The following is a 25,847-nucleotide window of genomic DNA, read 5'->3' as shown; positions in this document are numbered from 1 at the left end:
TGGACGAATGGCCTCGGGGCATGACCTATGGGCAACACGTAGCACTGTGGTTATGGAGCTGGGCTTGCAATCTCCACGGTTGTAGGCTCGATTCCCAGGTGGGGCACTGCTGTTGTAGCTCGAGCAAGGTACCTAACCTGAATTACTTCAGTAAATACTGGGTCTTTTTCATAATGTGTTTCTTGTAAAAAGAATGTAGGCTCTGCAGGTCATTCCTGATAAGAGCATCTGCTTAAAATATAAATAAAAAATAAGAAAGCAACAGTCTGTGGTTGTAATATAGAATTTCTGGCTGGTACTGTAAGAGTTTGGCACAGCTGGTTGAACTCCAAGGTCTGCTTCATGTCTTGTCTGGGAGTGGTGAAAAATCTGAGAGAGGATCCTGCAGCTTTTGTGGTACTCTGCTTTTATGCAAATAACTAGTCTGTCCACAGACGGCTCAGATGGCAGCCTGAATTGTGTCTGAGGAGACAGTAAAAGAGTATCTGGCAAGCACTCTTTGTCCAACTAAGTGCGTCAGAACAGCTTTGCTCAATGGAATATGCAATTACCTATAAAGTGTGTCCACTCAGACGTGGGAATGGGCTCTGTCTGAAGAAGGGCATCCTGACTTGACGTGCTGTTTTTCAAAACAGTTCGCTTATTTTTATGCTAAGAGAGGGAAAGGACTTCTTTCAGCATATAGCCATAACCAAGTCGCTTTATGAGCCTTGGATGCTAAGTGCAGGAAGGGAGTATATTTCCAAGGTATGTGGAGTCAGCCGATTGACTAAGCAGATGGTGTAGCGATTGGAAAAGTTTTTTTTTGAGGGCAGTATGGGTGGGTAAGGTGGGGGGGGCGATGGGGGGGGGAGACATGTTTGGTTGTGCACGCAGCGGGCGACAATGTTGGGAAGTGGCCCTTGACTGCCCGGGCTCTTACACTTTCTCAGAGAATCTGGGGCACACTCAGCGCACCACAATAAACAAACTGGGGCTCCAGGCCTGGGCCGCGAGACCCACATGAAGGATGCCTCCTGTTTTCTTTGTCCCCTTCCCAGGCCGCCGCAGCCCTGGCTAAAACAAACAGGGGGCCTCTCGACGTGTACGTTGTTCCACATCCGCCCGGGTCGGAGCAGGGGCAGGAACGTCGGCCCCCCCGCCGAGGCGCCGCTTTTTGTGTGCCGCTGACACGCCTTTGCGCGGATGGCGCCCCCTGTCGCCGGGGGTCCCGCTGCCGGGCCGCCGCGGGAAGAGCAGCTGCCCGCTCCGGAGCGTGTCTCCCCCCCCCGGCCGTAGCCGGAAAAACAAAGCGGGCCGCGGGGGCCGAGGGTTTTCGGCGACATGCTGGGCCGTCCGCGCACGTATGCCTGTCCTCCCCCCCGTTCCTCCGTACGTTTCCGAAGCCCCAGTACTTCGCTTGGGCTGTGGAAAAAACAGCTTAAGACTGTCACAGACTGTGCAGGGAACAAAAATGAATGAAAAGCCTGAAGGGCTATTTGTGGAGAGCTGTGAAGTTCTTTTCTGATCATCTGACTGGTGAGGATTTTATAGCGCTGCAGCGAATTTCTGGCGGTGACAAAGTGACAAGATAAATATCAGCGTGCAGATAATTTCCAACTGGTTTTGTCTACTGCAATAATTTATCAATATCAATGTGCATCAACAAAAGTACTGTTTAAAAACCTGATTTTTATAAAATGAATCAGATCAAATTTTATTTCACATCAATCTGAAATCAAATGGATCTTTTCAAAATCACATACATGACACCAGTTTCTTTGTGTTCACAAAAAATTAATAAGGTTTCGAGAGAATTAACAGAACCTTATTTCTTCAGAATAGCAGTCTATGAATATCAGTAATAGCTGACAGATCAGAACTGTAAACAGATTTCATCATGTGCTGTGTAGAGTGAATATTTTACATACACACAGTGCATACAGTATACTGGGTTCCCTGTGTGGTCGAATCAGTGCTGGATGGACCTTGTGAGCACAATGTCCTGCACAGCCATCGTAAGGACCTGTGAATGGCGTGACTATGAGCGGGCAGGCATTCCAAATTTTTTTTCCGCGGTTGCTCAGACGTGAATTACCGTGCACGGTACCAGGTTTGTAACTTCTGTTTCCTCCGTAGGAGTGGTCACATGTGGGAAAGAGGCCAGCGTCTGCGGAACGGCGAAGGTGTGACATTTTTATGAGTTCCAGAACTGGCAGAGACGAGGAAGGAAGTGGAATAATTCAAAAAGTGGACCAGTTCTCCTCAGAGGGTTGCATTGTGTAGTGGCATTGTGGTCTCAGCTCAGGGGCTGTTGAGTAGGTCATTTGGTAATAGCTCCGCTTGTGGCACGTGAGTGAGCACCGTGGTCTCGGGTCGGATTCGACCCGTGCTAGTGCCACCTGTGCCCGGCAGTCCCAGAGTCCTTGCGTCGCTCTGGGATGCGGGTCAGTAGGCAAGGTTGTAGCACAGAATTCTGAGCCCTATACATAAGCAATATCTGTGGGCCCCCTTCCTCTCTTGATCCATGTCTCTCACGCATCCCTCCAGGCTTCTCGAGGGCCCTCCCCCCATTCGGGACCTGGGTAGTCAGTCCCACTTTTCCCCCCACTACGACGCCCCTGCAGTAGGGACAGCATTGCTCATTGCTTAAGCGACTCCCGTTGACCATCCCTCTGACCTTGCTCTATGCGCGCGCGTATGATTGGGCCTCCTCCACCCACGCGGCTGGCGAGTGCGGTGAGAAAAGAAGCGGTGTGCGTGTATTTTGTGGGAAAATTGTGGTTTCGGGTGGAACTGGATATGCCAAATTTGTAAGAAAAAAAAAGCTTGGTTACAGTCGAAATGTGTTTTGGTGACAATGAAATACCAGAACAGTGCCGAGAGAATCTCATTTAACCAAGAGCGATACAACAAACCTGATATCGGCCAGAACGGGTAACTTTATATGATTTTCCAGTTTCAACTGAAACTTCCCTAAGGTGTGAATGATTATTATATTTCTTCACAGAATTAACTAGTGGCTTTCATTGTTCTAAATGTCGTAGCGGTTAGCATAAGTAACTTAACTCAGTTTGATACCGCCATTTCCTCTCATTGCCTTCTATTCTGTTGATCTGGCTTCATAGAACGCGATGATGTCATGCCATTCATTCTTCAGCTGGACAACTCTGATTCTCAGGGACATGAAATATTGCAACAAGCCCGCCAATGCTTGTTGCAATATTTCATGTCCCTGAGAATCAACAAGCATTGGCGGGAAAGGAGCAGCTAGGTTACAGTTTGACCAAATCCAGTCTGTTAGGGTACATTCTGTGCTCTCCTGCTCTGCAGTTTAGGACAATAAATTTTGCTCTGCGGAGATTGGGGGATAATAATTTGCTGAAGTAGACAGACACCAGGAGCCTGACGTAATCCGAAATGGCCTTTCAGAGATGTGTATAATGAGGCTTCTGCAGCGGTAGACTCACTCCAACCATTCCATAGATAAGATTAACTGCCTAACTTCATACGAGCTGTGCGTGAAGGAATTCTGTACTGTGTACTGTTATCTTATAGCAATAATAATGTCTCCAGATTCCCCAGGGTTATTCACGCAAAGGCCCTCTGAAGCCTTGGGTGCCAGGATCTGAAACCCTTGCGCTCACACGCGTACACACACTTGAGTTCACCACATGCACACTGTGGTCCTTGCGGTCAAAAGTTTGACTCGTGGTACCGCATTCGTATGCTACATTTGGGGGAGATGCAGCAGTTTTTCCTAGTTCATTTTTCTGTTTTGGTCAATGGGGCCAGAGCCACTAACAAATGTTGGCCCAGTATGGAGTCTGCCTCTCTGTCCAGAATCCTTCTTAACTGTAAACATCAGTAGATGCCCCAGCATTACTTTTCAAAATGGGTTGTCCCATTTTCCTTTTATTAAAAACAAATGCATCGAGAAGATTGCCAGTGTTGGCATGAAAACAGCATCTCTTCATGTTGTCTGAGTCATTGAAGAACATAGCGGAGTGAGACATTAGAATTTTATTGCATTATCAATCAGAATAAAAACAACAACAACAAAAAATAACAGATGGCATCTCATTTACATAAATAGCGCTGTACACTATCTGTTCAATGCTGTCATGAAACATAGAAGTTTGTGTGTGTACACGAGTGTGCAGATACATTTTTAAAGAATCCTCCTCTATATATATCACATATAAATAAATATAATGAGTAAGTGAAGTGAGCTTAGAAGTTCTACCTCTCTCAGGTGGAATGTCTGTGAGTGTCTAAGAGTGGTCCCTTTTAAACGTCCATCACCTGAATAAATCATGTCACAGGAGCGCCACAAAAAATATGCCTCCTTCTATAGGAAAGTGCCTAACAGCTTAACATTGGTTGAGTCACTAATATCCAGTAGGATGGAGAAAAGGCTGGAGTGTGGGCAAGATAAAGTGGAGCAGTGTGGCATATTGGCTCAGGGTCTATGGGACTCTCATATGCTCTTTGGGTATTTGAATACACCTATGACCGTTCATTGACGCTTTTACTACAAAAGAATAATTTATGAATGAAACTGATAAAAACATAAAATAAACAAGACTTTGAGGTGAGTGGTCAGGTGCTGTTTGAGTTATTTTGATCTGTGTGAGGACACGAACTTCCTGGATTGTTGCTGACAACACAAAAGCAAGCAAACAGAGAACATGCTGGCCCTGTTACCCGTGAGTGTAAGCAGAATCGGGGAAACCTGGGCTCCCCTGCAAAGTCAGCATGAGCTGATCTAAGGAGTCTCGTGCACTGGCACTGTCCTTCACACACACACACACACACACACACACACACACATACACACACACACACACTCATACACACACACATACACTCATATACACACATTCTCTCACTCACATACACACTCTCTCTCTCTTTCTCTCTCTCTCTCTTTCTCTCTCTCTCACACACACACACACACACACACACACACACACACACACACTCATACACACATGCACACACACACACATACACTCATATACACACATTCTCTCACTCACATACACACTCTCTCTCTCTTTCTCTCTCTCTCTCTTTCTCTCTCTCACACACACACACACACACACACACACATACACACACACACACACACACACACACACACACACACACACTCATACACACACTCACACACACACACACACACACACACACACACACACACACACACACACACACGCACTCATACACACACACACACACACACACACACTCATACACACACTCACACACACACACACACACACACACACACACACACACACACACACACACTCATACACACACTCATACACACATGCACACACACACACACATACACTCATATACACACATTCTCTCACTCACATACACACTCTCTCTCTCTTTCTCTCTCTCTCTCTTTCTCGCTTTCACACACACACACACACACACACACACAAGCACGCTCATACTCACCCACATACAAATTCATTCACTCACACACACTCTTTCTCTCTCTCTCACACACACACTCACACAAACATACATTATTCCCCATGCTCACATGCAGGGCAGTTACACCTGTGTGCTGCACATTGGGGAAATTCTTTCATCTGTATGTTTGTAATTATGAACAGTTTTGACAATTATGACAGTTTTCTTTTGGATGCATCAAAGAAAGATCCTTGAATCTACGCACGCATCAAAAGTATGAACGACATGCGTAACCCAATTCTCCAGACTGTGAGCACACATCAGCAGGTGATGGCAAGAAAGAAACAAGCACTTCTGTACTTCAATTTGCGGTTAACAAACAGGCTAGTGAGAGAATGCTTTAGAGAATGTAGCCATTTTGGTCTTTCTCACAAGTACAGCCAAAGGCAATACCTTAGCCTTCTGCTCATAGGTGGGAAAACAGGCGGCTTTCAAGGAAACGGCGGACAGAAAGCGCCCGTCGACATTTCCTCTCCTCTTTTCTGCATAAAGGGCACTTCTGAAATATATTCTCTTTCGCTGCATTGTGATTTTGGCACCATCTGGGAAAGCAATCCGACTTTGATCCCAGGAGGCCTGAAGCGTAACAATATACGGAAGACTTTTAAACATCTTTCAAAGGTCAGAGCCCAGCGCAAGGTACAAAACACCAGAACTGTCCTTGAACCCCGTGCCTGACTGGACTGTATAACAGGTCTGCATAAAGAAATGAGGGCTATGCAGTTGATTTCTGTATCTGCTTTAGGGCATGCAACCATGTTCAAAGCAAAATTAAAGATGCAGTGTGAAATAACAGATAATAAAAATTTTTTGACTGGTTACCTCCAGGTGACCTATACTGAGAAAATGATACACTTTCTACATTGTTGTTTACTGTAAATCATACCAGACGGGCAGTATCTTAACACTGTGATAAAGCTTACAGTAAACAGAGGTTAATAAATGGAATGCTTTTTCCATTGATTTCCATTGTCCATTTCACCCCCTTGAGCAAACGGTTTGTGGATAGCAAATAAATGTTTGTGAATGGCATGGACATACTGCTGAGGGGTCTCTGGGTTCTCAAAAACAAGCTCATTCTCCCCTAACCCCTAAGGCATACGATCAAAAATTCAAAGAATTCGTAATCGAACATTCTAAAGCAATTGAGTCCTAGAACACTGACTTGGAATTTTGAAAAAATAAATAAATAAAATTCCAAAAAAAGCGACTCTTCAAAGGGTTCCTTCCGACCCCAACCACGTTGCACAAAAGGTGAATACAGACTCAGAATTTATTATAATACCAGATGGCAAAAGATGTGCAGCATTAAAATGAAATACAATACAAAACATGAAAGAAGCGTATGACAATATTAAACACACACCCATGCCTGATATAAAGCACTTAGTGCCTAACAGGATTTCCTCATTACAGATTGTTCAGTAAACTGATGGCTGAGGGAACAAAGGAATTTTTGTATATGTTAGTCTTAATCTTTGGCAGCCTAAAGCACTGACCTGAGGGTAGAGGGAAAGAGAGTGCAGTGGATGGTCATGGTCTAAAAGGACAGCCTTTCGCACTGGCCTTTGTGCCAAACTTCTCTGATTGAAATGTCTGTTTTACCTCAGTTATCTTGCTGCATGAACAATTTGTTTGAGTGCATTCCTGTGTTTGACATTCAAACTAGCAAAGCGACAAATCATAGTTAAACCTAAAACCAACTCAATAAAACACTTCCTTCTTCTGAAAAACATTCCTTCTGCGGTACATGTGTGTTTACATCAAAAGACAACTTACAATCAATAATAATGGCATGATAATTGTAACTCTCTACAATGTCTACTTCCTGGCCCTTAATCATGTATTTAAGTAATGGCACAGGGTGTGTGTCTAAAGCCAATGACAATGTCTTAAGTTTTTAAAACATTAAGAAGAAAGGCGTCATCACACCACTGTCCAAAATCATCCATAATAGGCCCACAATGTGTCATTTTCATCCAAGAGTCTAACAATGACTGAATCATCAGCCATTATTAGTGTATAGAATGTACAACAGGATAGAGAGAACACAGACCTGTGCTGACTCTTTGAAAGATGCTCAACAGGTCAGACAGGCAGCCACTGACCTTAACATAATGTTAAGGTCAGTGACTATCTTAAGCATCGGTGTTAAAAAATCCAGTATCCATCCAACGACATTAATATCCATATCAAAATTGCTAATAAGTTTATTTGCTAAAATGTGGGATTAAATATTGTTAAATGCAGGTGAGGAATCAATGGGCAGTAGCTTAGCATTGTGTCTTGGAACCTTCTGGATGTTTTAGCAACATCATGTTTAACAATATGGGATTCGAATCCTCTTATCTCCCAGATTGTCACTGTAAGCAAACTGTAGCGGGTCCAACTGGTGTTTTTATTTTATTTTTGCAATTATAGTTTTCTCACCAACTTCCCAAGACAGTTCATAACTAATGAATGTGAGGGCAACTGGCCTAAAATCATTTCGGGTCTTGGTTTGTTTTGTTTTTTTTGCCTACAAAAAAAAGGGACTACTGTGGCTAGACTGATGTTTCTAGAACTGGGGCACAGTCAGACCCAGTGATATCTGGAAGATGCCACTGAACACTGGGCGTAGCTGCTTGGCTCACAGCTTCAGCAGACGATGTCCTATCCCATCTGCCCCTGGGCTTTTCTCACCTTACTTTGCGTTTTAGTCCTTATCACATTACTTTCATCAAAAAAGCTGTTGCTTGTCTTAAAGTTCAATGTCATCAGTTTCCTGTGTAATATCCAATACGTCAAACCTTAGGTGCAGTAAAATTTAATCAGGTCTTGTACAAGATGTTTAGCAGAGTTTTACCCATCTACTTTATCCTTTCTGTTGCCTTTACACGCTTGTCAAATGACTGTGTTCATGCTCCCAAACAGGGCCACTGCTTTCTGATGTGGAGAAAGTACCACGGCAGGAAATAAAATCTCAATCCAAAATCTCAGACAAAAGACAGAACCCATTGAAAATAAACTACAAGGCAAAGGCTGGATTATAAAAGCTTTTCTGACAGATGAGCTGACAGAAAATCCTTCACATCCATATCCTGGTACTGTGCCCTGTTGTTTGCAAGGTCATTAAGAGTTAAATTTTTGTTATACCTATCTTTTGCCCTTTTTTTGCCAATTCTTAATATAAAAGTTCCCCTTTTATGTTTTAAAACAACAAAACATTAGCGAAAAGCTTGTCAGACTTAAATAGGGTCCCAGAGCATTCCACTCCACAAGGTCATGTACAGTGTGGTTGCCTTTCCTCTTTTGCTCTCTCTGAAGCATTAGGAAAAACATCACATAGCAGGACATGGACGGCAACTCTATCTGTCCACCTGGTTGCCTGCGCAGCCTTCAAAGTCACAAGGTCCTTGAACTTGAGGCTCTGGCTTTGAGCTCTTCCTTCAAAACTCCAAACGCTACCATTGAAGGCCAATTGATATCTTCTGTGGGCTCCTGATGAAGTCCTTTCAGGGTTGGGGGTGGGGGGTGGGGGTGAGGGGGTGAGGGGGGGGGGTGCCTTGGAGACAAGACCTGTTTACCTTCCCCTTTGCCTTGTTTTCTGTAGTATCCAACAACAATAAGCAACAGGACAGGTACACTTCACCGGGGAGGCACCTACAAGTGGATTCTACTTGTTGTCTATTATTATTTTGAAGGACTCCAGTGACTCACATGGTCAGATTTGGATCATACAAAGGACCTCTTCCTCTCAGGCTTTCCAGGCATAGGAAGTGCCGCTGATCACAACACAATTGCATGGGACAGAGCAAATAAGCTGGCAGACAAAGGGACACAGGCAGGACGTGCAGACCGTGGTTCATGCAGCGTTGCTGATGGGGAACATGCTTGGTCACCCAGCCACTAGATTATTACAGATATCTGACTGCCGGGCCAGACTGTAACTCCTCAACAAATGGGTGGCACTGAATGCTCAGGCAAGGGGACTGGCAAAAATTCAGAGAGGAGAGTGATGTGTTCCACAGTCACTGCTGTTGCTCTCCTTGTGAAAACCTATTTATTATTATTATTATTATTATTATTATTATTATTGGTGGTAATAATAATAATAATAATAATAATAAATCTCACCTTCAAAGGACTTTACAACAATTGAATGTACAAAAAAGCTAAGTAACAATAATAGTGGAAATATGTTAAAACTGAGTGCACGCCACGTGATTAAAATTCATGTCCAGGGAGTGTTGTGCTTAAAGTCTGTAAGTCACTCTGGATAAGAGCGTCTGCTAAATGCCCGTAATGTGATGTAATGTAAAGGGTCAGTAAAGGGTTGGTTTTCAAGGGTGAATTATAACTGGGTAGTAAGACAACACATGAATAACCCACAGACAGGAATGGAATTTATCTGAAACTCGGATGCTTCAAAGAATTCTGAAATTTCTTAGCATTCTCTGGGATTGGGGGGGTTATGGAGGTGTGTATGAAAAAGTGCAGGAGGGGTGTGTGAGAGGGAGGGCTAGCAGAAAAGGATTTGGTGTCTTTTTTTCATCTATAGTCTCAATAAAAAGAAGCAGGAAAACATATAGTACACGACACCTAATAACCACTATTTTAAACGAGAAAATGGTAGTTCACCTCAGAAATATCATAAATTATTAATCTTTAATCATTAATGTGTATGAAGTCTTCAGAAAATAAAATGTTATTGTCAGTGTTTGTCATGCACACGCAAACACGTACGCATGCACACACATGCACCCGTGCCCTTTTTCAAATGGTATCTGATATGCAGTAATATATGCAAGGACTGTACAGTTTATGTTATATAAGCTCCTTTAAGTATATATCAAAGACTTATGGATATGAAAAACATTTCTTGGCAAGAGTACTTAGGGAAAATTCATGTAAACATTTGATCATTTGGGGAAAATAATGAACATGAAAGATTATGAAAAGCTAAAACATTATTAAAACCCAAAAGGCCATTTCCGTGAATTTATTTTCTTTCATTACAGAATTTGCAAAACAGCCTGGTTTCACTTTGGGTGCTGATAACAGAGCACTTGCTATGGCTGCTCCCTGCAATAATGCAGAATGTCTCTAATCCAGCTCAATTTTGAAGGCCAGTGTTCCTAAGGAGGATTAAGGTGTTTAACCTATTGGTTTAGCTGACTTTCTGTGATGTACTTCCAAGGCATGCTTCAAGCCAACAGGAAGGTTGTGCTTGTTGAGCTCATAGATGAATAATGATATGGAGGGTACTAATATTTCACCTTTTAAGGTGTAAGACCACAAATAAAACCACTGCTGGCATTTGAAAGCAGTGGACTTCTAGAACGTTGACTTAGAATTTGGACATGACATTTTTTGGCCAAAAGCATACTCTTCAAAACAACCAGATTGAAAAGCAATGCATAACAAATAGAATTGACTCCTCTCAGCAAACTGGATGGAAAATTAGAAACGGCTCTAAAAATACAAAAAAAGCCAGATGACCTTCAGCCCAGCTCATTACGATTAAATTATATTAAAAATGGCACTGCTTAATCGCATAAAACATTATTAAGGTCTGCATTTATTTTAAGTTTCATTCATTACAGAATAGCTTTCATATCCCATTTAAAAAAATATATATGTCAGTTAATTCATATGGGTGTGTACTATATGCATTTACATATGAGTTATGATGTGGTTACTGTAATGTAATGGTTATAAAATAATTTCAATATTTTATTTTAATATTGATTTCCTGTGGAATTAAGATCACAGCTTAGGCCAGGTGATCTAGAAACCAAACAATAGCAAATTTAAAGACCTTTTCCCATCACATGAGAAAACAAAAATTTGCGATAGAACTCCATCTGTTTATTATCTCAGTTCAGCTCATATTTCAGATATTTTTTGTATTATCCATCATTTCTTTTTCAGTGTGTATAAAAGCATGTTTTTGCATTGTTCAGACTCCCTTACATTGTTTCGGGGGAAAAAAAGAAGAAAAGAAAACATTATTCTTGTCATGTGAAGACTTGAGTCTTCTCAGGCCACCCCAAAAAACATTTATCTTCATTTCCCAGCACTCAACCAGGAGTATTATGAACTTGGACATTGCAGAGATGAGCTGGAAACATTTTATTTTATTATCTATGCAAGTAAGTTCTTCATGTCTTAGTCATGGAAAATAAAACATTGTTGAAGTATGACAAACAAAAAGGTGACAGAGAACCTGTCATTGAGTTAACACCTACAGTATCTCACTACCATAATATTTAGATGGTCTCCAATGCAATGTTATAAGACGATAGTGTTCTTATTGCTTTTTCCCCTCTGAAACTTCACCAAGCATTTCCAGGGTGAGCTCATTCCTGTATTAATCCTCAGCTCATGTTACATGCTTATAGTTTCATTGGTGGGAAATTCACCCTTGCCCTTTCAGTTGATTCTTCTGGCTTCCTCCCAGTTCAAGCAGGTCAGAAAATATTGTTTTAACCTGTGTTGGTAGAATGGATAATATATCAAAATGAGCTGTGATTGGTTGACATGGCTGAGAAGCTTTTCTCCTCGCCTTGAATCAGTTATAATTGTTGCTACATCATAAGCTAATTTATTATAATTATTTTTATTTATTTATAACATTTTATTTATCTCTAAGTTCCTACAGTGGGGTAATTTTTGATCAATTATCTCAATCATGCATTCTGAGAGTGCAGGTGTCACAGGTCCACAGAAAAGAGGTAAAGAAAACAAAAAATTTTATTTAATTGACTAATTTGTATGTTAATTTTTATTCATGGCAATTTCATGGTATAATAAATAATAATTACAGAGGTACATTGTGAAGATTATATTAAGTTAAAACCCATGTATTATAATAACCTAGAATTGTGTTAAAACAGAATACATATTTCCCTTGCTTGTTGCATGAAGAGTGCATATTATGGTGTCTAGATGCTGTCTGCCTTTTAATTGGCAGTATTGACCAGGCCAGCGAGCGCTTAAATTAAGAAATGTGAAATTGCACTGCAAATAACTTTAAATAACTTCAGCTTCAAGAAGGAAATTACATTTCCATGTTTCCAAAAGCCACTGATCATCAGCTTTGGGTGGTATATAACTATTTACCCCCTAGATACTGCATTACGACTCCCCAAGTTAATTACTGCCTTTCGCTCAGCGGATTCGCTAAAGAATGGGTTTGCAAAGAATGGGTTTTGCCCCAGTTAGGACTTGGGAGACACTGCGGCACTGTGTCTGATGCCTCGTCTTACCCATTGTGACGCTATCAGATGGGCAGTGGTCGCCGAACATGCAGTGTGAGGACGCAGCGGCTGTGCAGTGATACGTCTGGTTTCCTTTCAGGAGAATGGAGTCTTTGTCCTTTAAGCATGGTGCCTGGAGCATTGAGCGAGGACACTGCCACAGTGGCCTCATAGAGATTTTTAGGGAGAGGGATACAAGGTAAGGAGGGGAGGGGAGGGGTGGGGCGGGGCGAGGCGGAGGGGCGGTGGTTAGGGAGACACGTTGGGTCGCACTGAAAATTTAGCACCGACTGTGAAAGGTGGAACACAAACCTTAGCGGACATGTTGGACGTGCGATTTCTTATCCCCAAAGCAGAAAGCTGTCTCCATTGATAGAAGTGGCTCTGTCAGACACAGCCTCTGTCCTGGGTGCCACAACGAGCCTTTTGATTCTGGAGGAGGGGGGGAGGCGGTCCCCACAAGGGGGGGGTGGACAGGGGGGGGGGGGGTTCAGGACTGAATGTTAACACTGCTCATCTGGACATCCCCCGCGTCAAGCCAATTAGAAATGGATTAGGGTTGATATCCGAAGTTCAGGCTTGTTGCCGGGTTTTCTTTGAAACTTGATACCCCCGTCCCCCCTCCCCTCCCAACCAATCATTTTATGTACTTTCCCTGCTGAGCTAAAACTGTGCTGAGCTGTATATTTATTTAATTTAATTTGATTTCATTTGAATTTATGGGGGATATTGTTCCATCTGACAAGATCTTGATATAAAGATGATGAGAAACAGCTCAAAACTGACCTGCTCTTTCACTGCACCATATCTCTCTATTCTCAGTGATTAGGGTATCTGCCAAAGCTTTTCAATATACCCAGTGAGTCTGCTTTTAACTAAGCAGCAAAATATATGTATTGTGGGTAATGGGCTTTTGACAAATGTGTGTCCTATTCAGGAACTCAACTTATTTAGACTGTTTCATGCTTTGAAAACTCAGACTCTACTGGCAATTTCTCCCAGACACTACATTACTTGCATTGTTATGAGGAAATAAACCCATAAAACCAAATGTGTGATTCACTAAATAAATAGAGTAAACCATCTTACAATAGACATTTTGCGGAATATTCTTGAACTTCAGATGAAATACAAGACTAGGAAAAGATTTCAGTCAAAACAGGAAACTTTAGTCGATTGACATTTGAACATATTCTTCCCTTTATTTGCAATATTATTTACTTAGCATCACCTCCACCAGTACTAAATTCACAGGCAATGTAGTCATTGCTCTGAATGCTCTGTATGTACAAGCATTTCACAACTGCTTACAGGACAAAGAGCAATGTCACAGTGGTCAGCGCCTGAAAAATGGCATCATGATGACATTTCCCATTCCTTTTCCGCTGGCTGATTTTTCAAATGAATAATAAAAATGTATATAAATAACAAACCAGTGCCTCTTTATATTAATATACACATACATAAATACATGTGTACAACACAATATGGGGGAAAAATAACAGTATTACAAAACATGGAAACTGTATGTCCCCTACTATTTAACACAGTAAATGCACAGATATCGTCCCAGTCTCAAAAGCAAAGTTGAGTATTCTTATTTTTTTCTTTTCTTTTTTTACAGATGTAGATAAAATATCCCCCTTTGGCCATTTGTAAATCAGACCAGAAAAACATACTTGAGAATCATCACTCTCACATCCCTACATGACAGGCTGTGAGGTCAATTTAAACCCAGTCCCGCTTTAATCCGATTGGCTGAGCCTGCTACTGACAGCAAGCTTGCATGTGGTGCACAATGGAAGAGTGAAGCACTGTAGACCTGCTGATGGTTGCACAGGCTGCCTGCACGAATTCTGCGTCTCACATTGGCTGTGGCACTTCAGAAGTACAGGGACCTGTCACAAGACAGCGAAAGTGCTTACACGCTTGCCATTATTACAGATGAAGATTTTTTTGGGGTGGGGGGGGGGGGGGGGTGTCTGGCTTCTGACACAAACTGACATTCGTTTATATTAAAGCTGGCGTGTGCTTTTCCAGCCCCCCCCCGACACCCCCCCCCCTCCCCGTGCGCTCCACCCTCCCCGTTTCATTACGTGCCCCGGGAACATTCTTAACACCCTGCTGTGTCATCAGGCTAAATACTGTCGGCGGGGAGGAAGTGTGCAGCACATTAACGCCTGTGAACTCAGAACAATGTGGCATTCATCATCGGCCCTTACTGTGCTCTCTATGCTGCACGATTCAGAGGAAGGATAAACAGAAGTGATTTTTGGCAGGGGGTAAGGGAAAACCTGAAGAAAGGGCATGCGTTGCTGGGGCATTGTTACCGAGTATCACTTGAGTGTTACTATTGTTAGCCTCAAGCTAATTTACCGGGACAGATCTTGTCACTGGATAATGTCAGTTCCTACAAGGGCCTTGCGACAGCCGGCCTTCAACGAAAGCCAAAATCCCTGGATCGGAAAGGACAGCGCACAGCATCGTCAGTAGTATGTTTACGAACGTATCAGTGCATGCAATGCTGAGAAGCGGACGGACATTTTGAGCTTTCGTCGTGTTTCGAGGGGTCTGGTGCGTCACCGGTCGCTCCGTGACGAGGGCGAATGGTTCCCGCCGAGGCGTGGCTTGTTTCCTGGTTTTGGCGTGAGCTCGTGTTTGTGCGTGTTAGCTGATGGCCGGCCCCTCCCCCCTCCCCTCCCCTCCCCTCCCCTCCCTTCCCCTCCCCTCCTCGTCTAGTTGGGCCACGACAGTCCGAGGGCTGCCCAAACGGAGACGGCCAGGAGCGTGGCGCTGGCCAGGACCGCGTCGCCCGCCGACCGGTACACCTTGCGCCCGTGCAGCGGCTGCACCGGCCTGAACGTGTCCACCATGGGCTTCCCGTCCTTGAACTTAACCTCGGAGAAGGCCTTGAGCTGATCGGGGGGGCACAGAGGGAAAGAGACACAAACAGCTCTTGAGCACGGCAGCACCACAGACAACGCTCCTTGGCTAAGACCTCCCCCCCGAAGCCTCCCCAAAATTCCCGTACCTGGTCTGCGCTGAGAAGAATCGGGTGTTCAAACACGGTCCAGACGACCGACTCTGCGCAGCCGGGGGTGGTGAGGGAGCCCTTGTAGCGGAAGTAGCTGGTCAGATTTTTCGGCGAAGGAAGGAGGGAACTCAGAGACTGAATGTGGATGGTCGTATTGGTTCCTGGACACACAGCGAGCACAACAAATGGACGGCCATTCAGTTCCAATGTGCAATGGACCAACACAGTGTATTCCATTTTCATCAGCAATAATCCACTGGCATGTGTCCATTCATAAATGCCACTTGAGTACAGGCACTGCTCCAGCCTTTTGCTGCCCTAGGGGAGTTTGTGGACCGGGTGTACTGGGAGTGATTGCACACTACGGGGTGGGGAGGGGGTTTGCAACTGCAGACTGGGGGGGAAGGTGGCCGCCGACTATCATAAACACACCACATGGATTTTTTTCACCTTTACTACCCGCCTGCAGACCGAATGCTCCCTTGGCAACTGCCCTTATGGCCTACGCCTAGACCCTAGCCCTGTTTGAATGACACCAGTGAATATGCGTATGTTCACCCGGGGCAGCTCACAGTCAGTCAATGTATCTGAGGTCAAACTGAACATTTTCACACAAACAGATAACAGAGAACAACGTGAAACAGAGCTCACCGGTTACTTTGACGTCACTCAGGGCTTTGACGAAGGGCTCGTAATTTTTGTTTGCGCTCGGCGACTCCTAAAAACCGCAGGACAAACACGAACGCATTTCATTTCCAATCCCGACCGACACTCGTCAAACAGAGCGATCGTTCAGTCGAACAGCTCTGCTTTCGCCATAAACATCCATCAGGTATAATGACTGGAGCTATTCCCTTCGGGATTATTCAATCGTCTTTGCAATGCTATTTCTCCTGGGAGACAAAACACAAAAGCACAAATTGACCAATGGGATGGTATAAATTGAAGTTCTCACCTCATAGAAGAATCCCAGGACTGCTACGCCAGTAGGGTCTTTAAGTGCGTCACCCAAAGAGGCGTAATGTTGTTTCATGTGAACAATGTGCAGCTGTGGGGAACACAGAGGAAACTGCTCAGCTGGGGGTTATCTCAGCAAACTGGACGAAGAATGCGTGCGCCCTGTCAGAGACGATGGGTCCGAAGCGGAGCGTGAAATGCTACGGCGCGTTGTTCCCTTTCAAAATGGCGGTAATTTCATCACACCACTCGCGAATTCTCCCAAACGAGCATATCACAACATGCAAAACTCTCTGGCTATGATGCACGGACCCTTTCACTGCTTGCATACACCGCATAAACTTTTTGGGCAGATTCCTTTACACTGGGCATGCAGCTGACATTGTCCTGTATGCATGCGTCTTCCATCTGCATAGCCGGGCACAGCTGAATCTTTAATGAATATTAGAGCACCCTGGGTTGTATTATTGTAAAAAAAAAAAAAAAAAAAGTTTTTTTATAGGGAACTAACTAGACTGAGGAATGTGCCTCAGTTAAAGGCACAACTGGATTGTTCACACTTCGGATTCAAAATGGCCGATCACAGTCCTTCGGCTTAAAAATCCCATTCCCTAACCCCAGCAGCGAATCACAGCCGCGCGGCGTGTGACCTGCGTGCTTAGGGTCGCTCGGTGTGACGCCTAATCCGAGAACGCGCTCAGGACGCCCTGGTGGGCGTGGCCACGCATCGGCTGGGTTTGGGCTCTGATTCTATCAGTGCTGTGTGAGGGCGAGCCTCGTGCGCGCTCCCGTTTCAGTCGCTGGACAGACAGATAGGCACCTCCATGGGGTACTGCTCCCCGTCCACAGTGTGTTCAGATCCAGGCCCTCCATCCTTGCCCCAGTGCAGGTGGAACTGGACAGCCTTGTACACCGAGCTCAGGTTCCCGCCGCTGATCGTGGCGCTGGTGGCCACGTCCACTTTAACTGCGAGGAGAAACGAGAGTTGAGGGCCAATCAAAACGCTGGGAGGGGATGCTGGGTAGATATGTGCCAGGCAGCAAATCCGAACAAAAAATAATGGACGCCCCCACAAACTGCAAATACAAAAATCACATGATTATAGTAATGTTCTGCATCGTGGCCTCATTGCAAGAAGACATTTTGCTTTCTAATTTTTGTATTTGCTCCAGAAGAATTGCGAATTCCAAAAGAATTGTGAAAAAGACACATGAATATATATATATATATATATATAAAGACATCCTTCAGTCAGGGACAAATTAAATAACTAATTAAAAACAATTCGCTTAAACATACCGGAATGTCCGTTGTTTACCATGCGGCTATTAAAGGCATTCTGGTAGCCTTCGAACTTGAGAGGGGTAAGCAGGTCATCGAAGAGCGTTCTCTTAGTCACAATGTTAATGGGAGACTGAGATTTTCCCGCACAGACATTCCCATTTACACTGTCCTTCCAATTCTCTGGACCTGTATATAAACAAACAGCAAATCACACACTGCTAGTTCTCCAGATATTAGAGTACGCTGCCAGAAAAAGTAAAGAATATTTGGATATCTGGAGTATTTGCCAGGCTAGAATATGTTTCTTCTTACAGTTGGTAGTAGTAATAGTTACAGTGACAGAAAACAGTTGACTACATGTTGCATAAATCACCATTGGTGTTTCCCCATGAACGGACACTTCCATGAATAATATCATAATAAAAAAAGGATTTAAAAAAGGGGGAGTTCAGCTCACCTTTACAGCGGGAACCACAGGGGTCCTGGGATTGGTAGCACCAATCGGAAGCTGTGGATTAAAATAGCATGTCAAAGCCAGTCTCCATGCACATGGTGATCCACATCAAACTGTTTTGTGACTCTACATGCCATCTGACCCAGGCGAAGACTGCACATTTCGCTGTCATTGCAGACCACTTCTAAAACCAGTCAGGAAAGATGGGCTGTAATATCAGCGATGACAGGCAGGTGAAATGATTGAACAAAGAGCGGAAAAACCAGCAGACGAACATCTCATCCAAGCCTGTTCAAAGGTAGCTGTTCTGTAACATAGCTCTTATATACAGTCTGCACCACGGAAGATTCTTTTTAAAGAGAGCCGCAATGGAAGCACGTGTGGTGCAGTCGGTATGGCGACCGTATCTCGAGCCACGTGCTAATCTCTGCATGTCGGTGCGGGTTCGATCGCCTCCTGTGGCACCTCTTCAACAGCGGTCCCTTCTCTATCTGTTACCATCTCTGCTTTCTCTGCCCTGCTTTCTACCTGTCTGCATAAAGCAAAAAAAATAAAATAAATAATAATTAAAGTCAGATGATCCTGCTCTCCTTTAAAAAAAAGATAGATACAGATACACTGCATTACCAAAAGTATGTGGACACCTGAACGTCACACCCATAAAGTACTTGTTGAACATTTCATTCCAAAACCATGTGCATTAATATGTTGTTGAGTTGGGGCCCCCTTTGCGGAGGTAACAGCCTCCACTCTTCTGGGAAGGCCTTCTAGTAGATTTCGGAACATGCCTGTGGGGATTCTCTTCTATTCAGCCACAGGAGCATTAGTGAGGTTGGCCACTGGTTGGGCGTAAGGCCTGGCTCGCAGTTGGCATTCCAATTCATCCCAAAGGTGTTTGATGGGGTAGAGGTCAGGGCTCTGTGCAGGCCAGTCAAGTTCTTCCCCACCAAACCCAGGAAACCATTATCTTTATGGACCTTGCTTTGTGCTCAAGGGCATTGTCATGCGGAAACAGGAAAGGGCCTTCCCCAGATTGTTGCCACAAAGTTGGAAGCACACAATTCTCTAGAATTTCATTGTATGCTGTAGCATTAATATTTCACTTCACTGGAATTAAGGGGTGTAGCCCTTCCACACTCCAGGGAACACTTTTCCACTGCTCCAGAGTCCCATGGCGGTGTGCTTCACACCACTCCAGCTGACACTTGGCATTGCGCATGGTGATTTTAGGCTTGCGTACGGCCACTCGGCCATGGAAACCCATTTCGTGAAGCTCTTGAAAAACAGTTCTTGTTCTGACCTTGTGTCCAGAGGTAGTTTGGAACCCAGCAGTGAGTGTTGCAACCGAAGATAGATGATTTTTATGCGCTACCCACTTCCGCACTCGGCAGTCCCTTTCCGTGAGCTTGTGTGGCCTGCCGCTTCGCAGCTGAGCTGCTGCTGCTTCCATATTTTTCCACTTCACAATACCAGCACTTACAGTTGACTGGGGCAGCTCTAGCAGAGCATAACTTTGACGAACTGATTCGTTGGAAAGGTGGGATCCTGGCTATGACAGTGCCACATTGAAAGTCACTGAGCTCTTCAGTGTGACCCATTACACACACGGATACACACCTGTGCTGCTGCTGTTTGTTAGCAGATACTGTTTGTTTACTGTTTTACAAATTTCCTTTGGGACAATAAAGTCTATCTTATCTTATCATTATACTGCCATGTTTGTCAATGGAGATTGCGCGGCTTGACTTTATGCACCTGTTAGCAATGGGTGTAGCTGGAATAGCCAAAACCACTAAATAGAAGGAGTGCCCACATACTTTCGGAAATGTAGTGTATGCGTTTTCTTAAGTATTTCTTCAGAGTAACACAGACTCTTAACATTCTTACACACAGCTGTTTTTGTTTTCAGAATAGACTGGACGAAGCTAGCCACAGACCAAACGGTCAGGGGCTGATTTGGCTAATAGCCATATTTCTGTAACTCCTTCCAAAACAGCATTTCCTGCATTAAATTCCTATCTATTAATTCAGTTCCAGTTATCAACAGTTGTTGTTTCTTCTTATTTCGTAAACAACGATTGTTCTGGTATCGTCCGAGTCAACTGTTATCCCCGGCCATACAAATGCTTAGTTTACAGGAACTGTCTTCCTATTGTTCAGGGTCACAATGAAAGAAAGCTCTAGTTAAGTTTTATCTTTCCGTAACATCAGAATGTACATAGAACGAGAACCAGTTTTTATCACTGAGGTCAGGGTCTCTGACTTTCTTTTTAAAAGTTTATTAATATTTCACAATAGAGCCAGCCACATGCTCCCCACCTTCCCAAACTGATAAAAAATTTTCATTTAATATCTCAGAAATCAAAATTTATAAAATACACATTCCATTGAAAATCTGGGAAGGTCCCCGCATTAAAATAACTTGAAGGTTTCCTTATATTTGCAGAGGAAGTCCTATGAATTGGGAAAAACAAGTCTGATTCTTTAACTCAGCCACTGTTTCCTTCTGTTAGGTATGATAATCGTTATTGAAAATAAACAGTAGTGAAGATACAAGCAAACAGTGCATCTCGAGCCATTGCCAGAGAACATTGTCACATCGCACTGGCTCCACAAAATGCCGACAAATTAGCATCAGGCTGCTTAACGTTCCCATGATTGTGACGTGTCCCCTCAAACCCACATTTACAAACCCCAAGTCCTGCAACACCCTGCTAATGAGTCAACCCGCCTCCCCTGGATTGATCCGTCATTCCCAGGGAAACAAAATAGAGGACTGCTTCACTGTTTGTGCATGCATTATCATTGTCCAGCAAATAAATACGTTTTCAAATCTGGTTGAGGTGAATTGTCAAATAACCTCAAAGAAAGACCCGAATACATCCAATCTCAAAGTGCCAATCAATAAAAATATTGTTGTTTAGTTACGTATGTGTCCTACTATTCCTCCAACTAGACATCTGAATAATAGTAAAACATTACGAAGTGATAAATTGCACAACGGTCACAATATATCCTAGGCTACGCCTTGTGTATTTGTTTCGGGAAGTTAACTGCAAAATACTTGATACGCAACTGTATTTTTGAGGACTTTCTGCCTTTTCTTAGTGTAGATCAGATCTATTTGATAGCTTACAGTGCTTAAAGTGAATAACCACGAGCAATGAGTCTACAAGATTTTTGCAGGAAATACACGGACGAGAGGAAACTATCAAAGAAACAAAAGACAAAGAAGTGGAAATCTATAACCCTACGTAAACTTTATCGAGTGTAATGCATAGCATGTCTATTTAGTTTTTTTTAATTTTTACAATACAATAAATAAAAGAAAAAAGAGAAAGAAATACATGTCTGTTCTGTTGAAGTCTGTAGCCCTTTTGCTTATAATAATATGCCGCAAGCATATCCCTGTAGAGCTGGAGAACAGAACATTCAGCATGCGGTGCAGCTGAAGGCTACTGGGAAAACAGACTTTTCCTTGGGTTTCGATGTCCAAAGTTGGACACTTCTGCCACTATCTCGAAGAGATTTTCCAGATGCGTAAGTACAGCGTTCCAGTGCATAAAAGTGTGTGCGTTTCTTCCAGCACACGACAGAAATTACGCTTGAAAGACACTTGAATGTGGGAGTTGCTGACGATGGTTGTCACGGCACTTTTAAACTTGCGACTAGAGGGCGCTCTTGTGCGATGTATACACTCAAAGTATGCATTCTTCAGAACTCCGTCAAGTTTCATGCCAATTGCATCTAACAATAAGATGAAAAAAATTCAGAAATTTCTGAAACACATCAGAATGAAGTAGGCATATTTAAAGTAATCCTGTTCGTTTTAACCGACAGAAACATTTGATAATTATCGTATGACAAAAAAATAAAACCAAACCTGGGTGCTGTGTAAGTGCTTATTTCTTCCTCCAAGGCAAAATATGCGACGATGCAAAATAATCATTTGGAAATATAATATCACCGGATGTTATACTGACAAAAGAACGACAATTAAGACCTACAATCAATAAGCAAGTATGTGATACCTGGCGGATTTTTTTTGTCTTGACCGATTGAAGTTCAATATTGATATTAGAATTAGGCCTCCAGCACAACGCGTAGTAGAAATAGCTTACTATTGTTCTCAAAATGTTATTCTAAAGAGGTTTGACTTCAGTACTTAACATGTAATTATGGACTCGGAAGGTTTGCACTCGGCTATTTTTTTTTTTTGCAATTCCTACGACTCAGAGGACATTTAAGAAGTAATTGTATTGGTTTGTAATATTAGCCGATTACTGTCAGTACGGCTTTGTCCGCTCCTTGCCAAAAATAGGCAAGTTATCATAAGTGGCGTTAATTACAGATTGAACATTGAATTTGGAATTTTTAGAACTGAAATTACATATAATGTTTGATTCCTAAATAAAAATTCTGCGACTGGTTAGCTAGTAACGTTCATGTTTCAATAAAGGTTGGAAGCCTATACGTGGTAACAGTTCTTTAGTAATAGAATATATCATATTTTGATCAGCAATTGTCGACTAGGCTTCTGGATAGCAAATATATAAATATAAATATTGTTCTTTTGATTAAACTACAATACCTTCCTAAACTATAAAGTTTAGGTAGGTTAAATAATGTCGCTATGATTCACAAAAGCTGAAATAAAGTGCAATGTTGGAAATGCTGTCAGCAACGTTTATCTATACGGAAACCGATCGCAGGTAAACTAATTTGAGATTAGGCTACTGCCATTTCAGACACCTCTTTTTTTTACAGATGGATGGTCAGTCAGATCAAGACTACAAGATAATTCGCTATGTGAGGGGTCATGGTGTGCTTAAATCCTCTATGTTACAAATTGGAATTGAAAGATCACGAACAAAATCGTCTTTCATAGCCTTGTGTAGCCGTTTTGTGGACATGTGTAATGAAGTTTGAGCCAAGAGGCATTTGTTGCGCGTCGAGAAGCTTCCGCGGCTCATTATATAGGTTAATTCAAATTGTGACTGCATTGAATATGAACACCAAGAAATGCATATTATTCTATATCGAAATAGGTCACGACGCAACATTGTCGAAATGATCGCATAAACCCTTTGGGAAATGCGGTTTTGTTGATCGCTCATTCTCCATCTGCAGTGCAGGCATATCCTCTAGCTATTGGATGCACTATCTAGAATTATATAGAAACGACAGCCAGCAGGAGGGATCCACTGCGGACTGTTTTATTGAACAAAAAGGCTTGCAGAAGAACAATAGGCATAGAGCAATGCGAATTTTGATCCATGGACAAACCATAGTTCTTCGTGTTTTCTGAAGGTGTCGCGGTGAAGCTGGGAGATTTACCATTTTATGAATATTTGAATATTTGGGCAATGCTTTGCGGTCTTGAGTCTTGTACTTCAGCGGCAACAACAGTGTTCACGTCCGATTTGGGTGTAGCCTATGTCCGACAGATATTTTCAGAACTCTCTTGAAAGAAGAGGTGAGGGACTGTAGTGCACCATGCAGTTCACTTTGAACTCGCACGCTGTGAAGTTCGCCTGGAATGCGTGGGAACATCAGGGGCCGGACGCTGCGTTAGTATGCGCGTGCGTTCAGGCGCGTGAGGGCATCTTGGACATTTTTTACCTGTCCCAGCTGCAGCTGGAGGTTGGTTTCTTCAGCGATTGGTTTAATTGTTTTGTGTACAAATGACGTACACGAAAGAAAAAACTCGATTCTAAGCATATTTTTCAGTACGTTTTGCCAAGCAATAATATCTGGACAATACGGAATTATAATAGCCTAATAATCTCAGCCTCCGGTGCGCCAGCTGATTGCACAGACCATTGCTCGCAAAACCAATTCTGATGAACAACCGACCGTGGCAGCAATGGCCAGGTGTGAATTTAAGGATAAGCATGCATACTAAATGTGATTTTAATTTTCTGTCAAATCCTTCCATTTTAGCAACAGCAGCACGAGAAAGGTTCGTGAATGGTTAACCGAAAAGTAAAATAAATACAATACGGTAGTCTAGCTAAAACCCCGACTAGTATGCTTCAGAAATGTCTTTATGTGTTATAATAGCAAAAGCATGAGGTTTATAGATATGCTGTTTATGTAGCCTATAGTCAGGAAGAATAGTGCATCCAATTTCAAAGAGGCTTATGTTGCTAAGGGATTTTAATGTTTTTGTTATCTCTAAAATAATAAAAGCTACTGCAAGTGTTCGAAAAGGAAAAAAAGAAAGAAAATTATTTGTTTTATTCTAAAGATGAATTAATTCGTTGAGCTGTATTTTCAGTTTATAACTGATCACATATTATAGTGCTACCGATAATATTGTGTAACATACGTTATTAATATCAGTACATATAATTCTGTCATTCTATTAACAGAAATAATATGATTGACATATGATATCGAACATTGCCTAAGAGAGAAGCAATACATTTTTATAGAATGTATTATGTATGCCTTTATTAGAACTTATATATAAACGTATAATCTTTGCAAATAATTTGTCAAAACGTTAGATTAGAATACCAAAGTTCACTAACCTGAACCCTCGTTGATCTTTAAAAAGGATGAAATGAAAGCCGAAAGCAGAAGTAGATGCATTTTGATTTTTCTTCAGCTCGTCCAAACCAAGGGAACACAATGAGATCTTTTTCGAATGTGATCACATTCTTACAGAGTCTTATACTCCATCACCGTTAGACCGTAAGTCTCACCAGGAAATAAACAATGGCCCCTCCCCTTCGGGCTATACCTCTGATGAATACCTTTACTGATAAACGCGTGGAAAAATGCATCCAATGTATCGTATTTGTGGATTTATGACAGCTTTCCACTCCACATCAATATTAAATTATGTTTCAAGGTAACCTACATTTTCACGATAAAAAAGAGTCAACTTTAGAATATGAAAGCAGCTATGTCAAAAAACATTTTTAGTGTCAATAAATAGTAGTTCTTATTGTACTGTGTAATATAAGTCAATGAATTAATATTAAAACAGTTGCAAATACACACATGCACACATGCACGCACACATGCGTTTGCACACGCACACACACACACACACGCCATGACCCACCATATTAGCAATTAGATTTTTAACTGATTGACAGAATTTCAGCTTGTGACATCTACAATTTTGTGTAAACACCTTTGAATACGACGTACCCCCAATGTTCTTTAAAGAAACATCAGCAAAATAGATCATATTGGACACGACAGCTTTAGCACAGAGCTCTGCCCCCCTGCACTCCAGAGAGAATGTTCCTTTTCAGGAAAGGGGTGCATGATCCCATGAACCCCCACCCCCCCCCCACCCCTCCACCCCACCCCAAAAACTCAATGCCTGTTGTGTTGAACTGTGAAGGCACTACGGGATAAAGCCTGGTCTCTGCCGTAAGACCAG

The 25,847-nt window shown here is 42.7% G+C and overlaps 1 protein-coding gene across 1 annotated transcript; it reads right to left on the bottom strand.

Annotated features, from left to right (window-relative positions):
- Positions 1-15,438: 15,438 nt before the first annotated feature.
- ca4a (carbonic anhydrase IV a) lies at positions 15,439-25,165 on the bottom strand. Its single transcript, XM_035432199.1, has 8 exons — positions 24,982-25,165; positions 18,449-18,499; positions 18,007-18,177; positions 17,528-17,673; positions 16,706-16,798; positions 16,402-16,468; positions 15,748-15,911; positions 15,439-15,631 (listed from the first exon to the last, which is right to left on the bottom strand). Exons 1-8 carry the CDS (start codon positions 25,040-25,042, stop codon positions 15,452-15,454), a joined length of 933 nt encoding a protein of 310 aa, XP_035288090.1. The 5' UTR covers positions 25,043-25,165; the 3' UTR covers positions 15,439-15,451.
- Positions 25,166-25,847: the final 682 nt, after the last annotated feature.

Source organism: Anguilla anguilla, chromosome 9 (genome assembly GCF_013347855.1).
Source record: "Anguilla anguilla isolate fAngAng1 chromosome 9, fAngAng1.pri, whole genome shotgun sequence".
NCBI lineage: Eukaryota > Metazoa > Chordata > Actinopteri > Anguilliformes > Anguillidae > Anguilla > Anguilla anguilla.
This window is presented reverse-complemented; position numbering and strand designations above follow the sequence as displayed.

Coding starts and splice junctions, on each gene's coding strand:
- ca4a (XM_035432199.1), bottom strand. CDS start 25,042: ATGCATCTACTTCTGCTTTCGGCTTTCATTTCATCCTTTTTAAAGATC. Junction 17,674..18,006: donor GGTAAACAACGGACATTCCG/GTATGTTTAAGC, acceptor TTCTCCTCGCAG/TTAAAGTGGACGTGGCCACC. Junction 15,632..15,747: donor TTCTTCTCAGCGCAGACCAG/GTACGGGAATTT, acceptor CCCCCCGATCAG/CTCAAGGCCTTCTCCGAGGT.